The sequence below is a fragment of the Camelina sativa genome, chromosome 11 (assembly GCF_000633955.1).
Source record: "Camelina sativa cultivar DH55 chromosome 11, Cs, whole genome shotgun sequence".
Taxonomy (NCBI): Eukaryota; Viridiplantae; Streptophyta; class Magnoliopsida; order Brassicales; family Brassicaceae; genus Camelina; species Camelina sativa.
In genome coordinates, this window is record NC_025695.1 from 35,606,486 (window position 1) to 35,616,551 (window position 10,066).

At 36.4% G+C, this 10,066-nt stretch overlaps 1 protein-coding gene across 2 annotated transcripts in view; it reads right to left on the reverse strand.

The window, feature by feature from the left end:
• LOC104725234 (F-box/kelch-repeat protein At5g42350) overlaps positions 9,483–10,066 on the reverse strand; it is a 9,999-nt gene continuing 9,415 nt past the window's right edge. Inside the window, exon 4 of one of the 2 annotated variants that reach the window (XM_019233161.1) lies at positions 9,483–9,754. In XM_019233161.1, the coding sequence (XP_019088706.1) occupies positions 9,602–9,754 (153 nt within the window). In that variant the 3' untranslated portion in view covers positions 9,483–9,601. Of the gene's footprint in view, positions 10,047–10,066 lie in introns of both variants that reach the window. The other variant, XM_010443858.2, reaches the window with a different exon arrangement.

The following is a 10,066-nucleotide window of genomic DNA, read 5'->3' on the forward strand; positions in this document are numbered from 1 at the left end:
AGGGGTTTATATATGGAAACCCCTTTGACCTAGCTTCCCAGACCTGCCCGAGGGTCTACTCGATGGGGTACACGAGGATGAGGTCGAGTTAGTCCTCGGGTAGATCTTCGGGTTGGTCTTCATGCTCTTGGATCCTCCTTGATCGTGTTGGGGTTCAGACTCGTTCTTCCAGTTCGATGGCTCCTTCGGGTACATCTTCGGGTTTGTCCTTGTTTTTCCCCATTTTAGGCTCTTAAGCACCTGTTTTCATCCAAAATATGCAAATGCCAAAATGCAACACCCTAAATGGCCTAAAAGTGAATTCCTATAGTTAATGACCTAAAACTGCTAAGTTAAGGGTATGAATAATGCAAAATATGGACAAAAAAGATGCTAAAAACATGTAAATTAGAGAGTTATCACATTCCTTCTTGCTTGAGAGTAAGCCACCTGAAAATACTACTTGAAATCTACCTCCAAACGTCTTACCCGTAAAACCAATTGAGCTTGATTCACTTTCCATTTGCAAGAATTCGCCAAACACTTTAATGAATGTGAAAGAGATGCTCTTTGGAATTGTAAGTCTTTACTTTTAGGTGGAGGATGAACTAGATCGATGCATGGTGATAAGCATAGAAAAATATTTGTAAGTATGATTGATTTATCTTAGCACCTTTAAACTATCTTTAAGGACTATAGCTTGAATTCTTCGCTTGGTACTATGAGGTTATGAGTCCCCATTTTCAAACCTCATCCTCTTACTTTCTTGTTATAGGACTAGCAAGAGATAAGTTTGGGGCTATTGATAACTCCCTATTTTACACTTTCTTTGGCATCTTTTTATTCATGTTTTGCATTGTATATAGCTTAACCTTTGGATTTTTAGGTCCTTAACCTTAGGATTTTGCATTTAAGTTAGTTAGGGTGATGCATTGTTGCATTTGTGCATTTTGGATGAAAACAGGTGCTTTGGAGTCTAAAAAGAGCAAGAATTAGGTGAAAGCCGAGCGTGTACCCGATGATGTGATCGTACAGGAAGAACAGCCTGAGCCTAAACATGATCAAACACAACCGAGCACAAGAAGAACTACCTGAAGTCCAACCCGAGGAAGTTCCCGACCATAGCCTCGTGTAGACCTTTGGACGGAGCTGGACAGCTAGGTCAAAGGGTTTCCATATATAAACCCTTTCCTATTTTCTCAACCACGCAGCCACAGACAGAGAGGAACGAGAGAGCGAGAGCTACTGAGAGAGGGAGAGAACCAATTCTTATACTTTTCAAGATTTATTAGGATTTGATATACTCCTTTTTATCTACTCTTTCATAGTGATTCTGTATTACATTTTTTTGTCTCTTTTCAACATTTTATTCTATGCAATTCTCATTTGTTTATGCTTTCATGTCAATTAGGATGAGATCTGAGTAGTGAACCAAGGTTTCTAGGGATGGGTTAGGCTAGTAAGTGTTCTAGATCGATTAAGATGCCTTAGATTGATTATTCTTATTAAAAATTACCTTCTGGATTAGTGTTCTTAATGTTAGTTTCAGGTCGAGAGGTTGAGACTAGATCTAGGGTGTTTCCACATCGAGAGATGCTTGTTGTAATGCTTGAACCAACTAATATCAGAGATCTAGTCACTTAGCCTAAGAGATTAGATGAGTAAGGAACTCATTGATAATAGTGAATCGGATTGTACTGTCTGCTTAATCATGTTTCTCCAACGAGATTTGGGTAAGGAAGTGGTTAGGGTTGATTGTTTCTGTCACGAGAGTGGATTAGAAAGTTTTAGGGATTCACTGTCTAGGAAATAGATTGCTTGAGGCATGTAAGGCATTCTAGATCGATTAGGGATACTTATGAACCAATTACCCCATCCCTAGGAGCTTTTTTATTTGATTGATTAAGCTTTTATCTTTAACTCGACCCTTTACCCGAACCGGTACTCGATCACCAGCTTCATCTAGACCCTTGAGTTGTTCATCATTATTTTCTTAGTTTTTCTGTTACTTGATCACCTACTCGATCCGGTACTCGATTGCTTGCATCGTGTATCTAGGTCGAGTATTTCTTATTACCATTCACACTAGGTTATTATTCAAAACCCCACTTATCACTTTGCTTGACTTGCATTGTTCTGATTGCATCATATGTGCTAGCATAACAACCATTTGGATTGATAACCCTTTGTACTACAACTGCATAGGGAATTGATACCCTGGGTAAAAACCCTATTATCAGGGTTTCAGAAGTTGTTGAAGAACTCTTGGGATGGGCATATCAACATGCAAGAGGACTCTAAAGCACTGGAAATGTGGAATATAGAAGTTTTTGGAGATGTTCAGAAGAGAAAGGAGAAACTAATGCGTGATATTAAGCTGGTGCAAGACCAGTTAAAGATCAGCCACACGGACGCCCTGTTGCAGCAAGAAGCGGTTCTCCTTGGTGATTTTGATTTGCTGTTAGAACAGGAGGAATCTATATAGTTTAAAAAATCCAGAGAGAAATGGATGGTTCATGGTGACAGAAATAAAAGTCTTTTTCATACATCAACCATCATTAGGAGAAGAAGGAATAGGATTGTGATGTTAAAGAATGATGATGGTGCTTGGATTGCTGATGCAAAGGAGTTGGAGAACCCGTCAGTAGAGTATCATAAAAGGCTATATTCTCTACAGGACGTAGATAAGGTGGTGGAGAGGCTGTCATCGGAGAGTTTTATGTGCATGTCACATGAAGATCAAATTTTTTTGAGTATGACTCTTGCAGCATCAGAAGTAGAACAAGCCATGCGTAGTATGGGATAGTTTAAGGCTCCTGGCCCCGATGGATATCAATCATTATTCTTTCAGAAGAATTGGGATGTGATAGGAGAATCAGTGATTTGGTTTGTTCTGGAGTTTTCCAAACAGGAGAGATACCACTATAAAGAAATGATGTAGTGGTAGTACTCATCCCAAAGGTTGGGAAGCCGGAGAAGATTACGCAGTTTCAGCCCATCAGCCTCTGCAATGTGTTGTTTAAGATTATTACGAAGGTGATGGTGGGACGTCTTAAAGGGGTAATGATGAGAGTGATAGGCCCTGCACAAACGATTTTTATCCCAAGACACTTAAGCTCGGATGATATCATAGAGGTGCAAGAAGCTGTGCATTCAATGCAAAGGAAAAAGGGCAAAAAAGTTTGGATGCTTCTCAAGCTTGATTTGGAGAAGGCCTAAGATCGTGTTCGGTAGGATTTTCTAGAATATACCCATAAAGTAGTGGGGATGTCTGAGGTTTGGGTGCGTTGAATCATGCAGTGTGTGGCAGCAGGTCATCTATGAGTTTTTTTATGGAATGGTGAGAGGACAGATGAGTTTAAACCTTTGAGAGGATTGCGTCAAGGAGATCCTCTGTCCCCGTACTTATTTCTCTTGTGTATGGAGCGGATTTGTCAGTTGATTGATAGATATATGTTAGATAAGAAGTGGAAACCGATTAAGCTGTCAGTGTTAGGCCCGAGGTTGTCCAATATATGTTTTGCTGATGACCTAATCCTCTTTGCAGAGGCGTCAGTGGCTCAGATTCGAGTAATACGAAGTGTGTTGGACAAGTCACGAGGGATGTTGTTCTAGTACCACGGATTGCTCCAGGAGCTACTACAAGGAGCAAGACTACAAGCCAGAACCTCCGGATCAAGTGCAACCTTTTCACCGAATAGTTCCTCCAAGTTCATGATCCATCTGGCCATGACCCACGACGGGATGATCCGTCCTGGCTGTCTGAGGTTGTCCGAACAGTCTTCACCATTACCCAAGGGTGAAGACACTAAGACGTTATGAGGCGTAGTACTCTTTTTCCTTACTTGGGTTTGTTCCAATGGGTTTACCGAGAAGGTTTTAACGAGGCTATGAGCTATAACGCATTGCCCGCCCAAGGGACGTGGCAATCCTATCCTTCCTTACCTCCTTTTCTTTGAACTATTTTGTTTCTGCTTTTACTTTATGGCCAAGTGTATGGTCTAGCGCCTGGCCACGTTTCCTAGGGTTAAGTGTTCCCTTGTGTAGACTTGTCTATTTAAGGGCCTAAAACCCTCATTGTAAAAGGTAGCCTACATTGAAATAAGTTGTTCTTAAAATTTCTTTGTTTTCATACTTGAAACGAAAACCCTCGTCTTTCATATGCTCTATTGACTCACGATGAAGTTCCACATCAGAATATGGGGTACTTTTTCAAGTGTCTATGGAGCGTTGTAGCCCCTCTCCCCCTAAGGGTTTTCCTTTGGTTAGTGGTTCACCAGGTTATTATGATAAACATGGAGAGAAAGCACAGTCACTTAAGTGATTCGGATATTTGCTCAGTTTGCATGGGAGGACTGGAGAGTATTCTGCATGTTCAATGTGACTTTCCTGCGATTGCTGGTTTATGGGGTAGAATTGTGCCGCCAAGTACGCGTCACACTTTCTTTGCTCAGTCGTTATTTGAATGGATCCACGGAAATCTTAATGACAAGATAATAATGGCCAAGGGAGCTTGGTCTATTATGTTTACGATGGCCTTAAGGTGGGGTTGGAAATGGCGTTGTGGTAATGTGTTTGGTGATACTAAACTATGTAGAGATAGAGTTCATTTTATTAAGGATCTTGTTGTGGAAGTGACTTCGGCTAACCTAAGAAGGATAGAGCATTAACCGCAGTTATCATGAGTACTACAGGACATTGGTTGGATAGCACCGACTCATGGTTGGTTGCATCTAAGGGGAACCTGGGTCTAGCAGCGGCAGAGGGTGTCATATGGGATAGTGTTGGTGGATGGTGTGGGGGGGGTTTGTTGTGAATATTGGGCGGTGCTCGGTGTGGGGTGTTTATTATGGTATATATACGGCTTGGAGAAGAGGCATCACGAGGTTGGAGTTGGAGATTGACTCGGAGATGGTGGTTGGTTTCTTGTACCACGACTTTCTTGCGAGGGACTGTATAGTCCGTATTACTTCTGTGTATAGGGAAACTAACCGTCATTGAGGGGTTAGCTAACTATGCGTTTTCACTACCTTTAGATTTTCATGATTGAGGGGTTAGCTAACTATGCGTTTTCACTACCTTTAGATTTTCATGCTTTTTCTTCGCTCCTTGCTACTTTTGCTTCAGTCTTAAAAGACGATGCGGATGGGTCTACCCTTGTCCTTCACAAAAAAAAAATTCAATCTTTGATACATAACATCGTAGTGTAGCATTATTTTTAATTCTTCATTAGCGAACAAACAAAATTGCTTATAAAGTAATCATGGTTTTGCATACTAAAATAAAAGGAAAAATATTTTATCAAAAAAAAAAAAGAGGAAAAATACTCAATAGGAAAATAAAAATAAAAAGTATTATATAAGAAAATAACTAAGTAAGATATAATCTCTCATTTATTGTCAAAAAAAAAATAGTTGACCAACCTTAACTTTTGGTAGTATTGTTACAGTGTTACCAACCCAAATGATATTTTTCTTTTAATTTTACATATTTTTGGTCAATAAAACATGAAATCAACAAACCTCACACCACTTTTAGATATGAAATAAATAACTTTAAATGTTTTTGACTAGAAATTTTTATTATTAATTATTTTTCTCTGGTAATAGTCATACCCTAATGATTGTGTTTAAATTTTACTATATAATCCTATCAATTTAAATTTAATTTTTGTAAGAAATAAATAAAATATATTCACTAATATTGATAATTACATAACTCACTTAACACATGAATAGAAAACTAAAAATAAGTTTTCCAAACATGGAAATAATATTAATTTTCTTAGCTAAAATTATCATTAAATTTGATATCTGATTTTTTTTAAAGTTTTTCTAAAGTTGATATTTTAAATGTTTATGTAAATGCCACTATTCATACACCCACACTCCCTCTACTCTCTATATATACGTGGTCTTTATAAGCTTTATTCCGTATTCTCTATCTATCATACGAAGCCAACATGGAATTCCAATGTTTTCCATGCGGGCAAATCTTTCTAACCCATCGAGAACTCTTCTCGCACCTCAAATCATTTCATGCTAGTGAAATGGATGTTGCCTTCACCCTATCAAACAGACAACATTCCATGTCATTTCTCTGTACCAATCCCAACTTAAACTCTGAGTTTTACGAAGCTACTACCTTTCAAAATAGTTATTATAATTATTTTACTAGTCAAACAATAAGGTTCCAAAATGCATTTTACCATATGGTTGTTGCGATTGAAACGCTAGATCTCCAGGTGGTGCCCATGACCAATAACAGTAGTACCAATTTTATTAATGGACGTCTCGTGCAACCTCAGCCTCAGCCTCAGCCCCATCTTCAGCCAAAGACAGCAGAGGATGAGATGTCACCAAAAGATGAAGTTTGCATTTTGCCGCTCATTGATCAGTTGGAGCGGGTGTGGCCGGGTACTATATACATGAATGGAGACGAAGAAGATTCTATGGATCTTGATTTAAAGCTTTGAAAAAAAAAATTATCTTTCTTGCTCATGATAATGAATAAAAATATTATAAGAGAATGGTATTTCAGATCTATTATTTCTTATAGATCTTCTTTTTGAATCGGTTTTATCTAATTTATGTAATGTTCATCTTTTAAATTAATATATTGTGGTGTTTTCTGATGTTCAAAATAAATGTATCATTTCACAATGATTATGTTTCTAAACGTTATGCGTATGAAATATTATGTGTATTTGTTATGAAAATTTTCCATAATATTATATAATAAGAGTTTCTTTGGTGTGGAATCCCCTTGGCTCAATTGTAATGGGTTTAAGGCTTTTACATAATATTCTATAATAAAAGGTTTTTTTGCTGGTGATGAAAAATTTACCAAAGGTTCAATAGTACCGCAGACAAAGCTGTTCATCATGATCGCGTATGTTGCGGGTAGTCTATTATCATAACAGGATTATCTTTATAGATTTCAGAAGTTTTCTTTCAGTATTTGGGTTCTTACTTCTCTGGCTTTAATTCATTGGTATCTTTCAGTATTTAATTTTAAAGGATTAGGATTAGATTTGTTAGTGTTTATCCGATTTAGATTCGATCTTATCTTTAACGGTATTATTAAGGGTAGATATTTTATCCCTGGTTGGTTTACCTGAACCAAACGATTAACCAAAAACCCCAAAGTTTTATAACCAAACTTCTTCTTCTTCATCTTCTTCTTCTTCTTCTTCTTCTTCTTCAACAATACATGTACTTGATTTTCTCGTTTGGCTAGGGTGAACAGATGAAAATGACTACTTGGGCAGGGAAAAGGGTTATTTCCGACCTGTACAATGTCAAAAGTGCCAATTTATATCTGTACAAATTCTTGGTGTCAATTTCTACCTATACTCGTATAAAATTCAAATTTCATATCCAATTATAAAAAATATAAGTCTTTGTTATAACCATAAAATTTCCCCAATATTTTGAATAACTCTGTGGGATCAGTTGGTTAAGTCTTTGTTAAAAACGTTAATAGACCAGGGATCGATTCTTGGTAGTTACCTTTTAAAAAAACAAAACTATAGCATCAAAACGACGTCCTACGTAGATTTTTTAATAAGGAAATTATGTCGGTTTGGTTTATAAAGGAATGATTAGAGTGTAGTTTTTACAATTAAACAAAATTATATGTCAGTTTGGGTTTACAAAATAGTGATTAGAGTTTAGATTTTACAATTAAACGAAATTATATGTCGGTTTGGGTTTACAAAATAGTGATTAGGGTTTAGATTTTATAATTAAACGTAATTATATGTCGGTTTGGGTTTAAAAAAAGTGGTTAAGTTTTAGGGTTTAGATTTTATAATGAAACGAAATTATATGTCGGTTTGGATTTACAAAAGAGTGGTTAGGGTTTAGGGTTTAGATTATATAATTAAACGAAATTATATGTCGATTTAGGTTTACAAAAGAGTGATTAGGGTTTAGGGTTTAGATTTTACAATCAAAGAAATTTATATGTCGGTTTGGGTTTATAAAATAGTGGTTAGAGTTTAGATTTTACAATTAAAAAAAATTATATGTCGGTTTGGGTTATAAAAGAGTGGTTAGGGTTTAGATTTTACAATTACACAAAATTGTATTTCAATTTGGGTTTATAAAAGAGTAATTAGGGTTTAAATTACATAATTAAACAAAATTATATGTCGGTTTAAGTTCATAAAAATGTAATTTGGATTTAGATGTTACAATATACAGATTTTGTTTCTTTAATTAATAATTTGTTTCCTTAATTAAGAGGGGTGAATAAGAGAGATTCACCTCTAGGGGTGAACCCCAGAATTGTCCAGCATGTAATGTGTTAGTTATAACCTAGAATAAAATTCTTATTCTTCTTGTCAATCAAAGTTGAAAGTTATTCATTTTTTGTTTTTTATGGTGGATTTCAGAGTTTTATCTATAAAATTTGTCGATTGCAAATTTTAATTTCATCCAATTTTAGCGTTTGGTTAACCTAAGATTTTCTGACTGCATCATTTTAAAAATTATTCTAACAACTTTTTGGAAAAATATGGCGCATAGACATGAAATTTTGTAAATTGCATGAAATTTATGATGCATAATGCAATGCATCCTAAATAAAACTTGACAAAATTCTAGAAGATATGAGACAAAACATGAAATTTAAAACTCCTGTTCTTGTTTTCAATTTTTTTTTTGAATTTTTGTTTTGTTTTTAATAAGCATTGAAATATGTTGAGACAAATGAAAGATGAAAAAATTGAAGACATGAATTGAAAAAAGAAAAAGTTAATTCATAACATATATATATATATATATATATATATATATCTTCCCATCTGTTTCCAGGTTTAGTGTTTAGTGTTTTTTTTTGTAAGTTCAAGTTTCATCTATATAACATTTTCCTTGTCCATTATAGTGATCGATTATTCTGTAGGAAATTATGGGGAAAGAATGGAAGAACCTTTGTGATCCGCCTAAACGTATCGTGAAGAGAAAATTAAAAAGCCGTTTCGATTTGCTCACGAGGTGAGTTCCAATTTTTTATATAAAAAAAACAGTATTTCGCTTCCCTCCAAGCTTTTGAACTAGTTTTTGAAGGTTTATATATTATGATCTATCGAGAGATAAAGAACTCCATAGTCCATATGTCTCTTTGATTGCACTGACGTTTGACAAACTTCAACTCTCGATCGTTCTTTCTTTCCAAGAAACCAAATGTATATAGGTTGAGCTCCATCTGATCTAAATCTAAACTTTTGATTTACATGACTCTGCCTGCTACGGTTCCAGATATCTGGAGTGTTTTTTAGGGTATTCGGATCCGTAATTTTAGTAATATATATATGTGCCACAAAACATTAGAATAACGTCACTACAACGCTGAGGGGAAGGGGAGGACGAGATGGCAGCAGCGGTGGTCGCTTTGGTGGAGGGTGAAGACGATTAGGTGGAGGAGAGTACGATTGGTGCCTTCATGTCTTCTGATCCATATTCAACTTATAACCTTATAAAATCGGGAAACAAAAGCTGTGAAATACGAACATAACAGTTCAAATCTATCTCTAGAGACTGGCACATTGCATTTCTTTTTAATACACGAATCGATCAATTTGATAAGTCCTGATACTTATAAAAAAGAATGAAAAAGATCAGAGATGAAGCAAGGCAATGGTTTTGTTCATACAAGATAGATTAAGTTTTTGGCTCCTTTGGTTTCTCGAAACATGTCTCCAAGAGGCTTCTTCCGTTAAGGTATCGCAGACAGTGAAGAAACCTAATACCTGCCCAAAGATCTTGAACATCTCAACTCCCATTAGTATGTTCTTGTCTGAGGCATATGTGGCGTTCCAATCCATTGGTGCGTCCGGGTGTACTGAAACTTCGGTCCACGTGAGGTACACAAGATCCAACTCCCACAGCTTTCTCACTGCTTTGTTTCTCCTCCCAATCTGTCCATCTCCTTCATCGCACCATGAAACAGAGAGCATGAACAACCGTTGGTTGCAGGAGACGAGTTTAGGATAGAACTCATGAACCCGAGGAGGGATTGGGGATGTTTGGATCGCAATCCAGAAGCCTCTCTCTATGTCATACCCTGATAGCTTATCATTGTC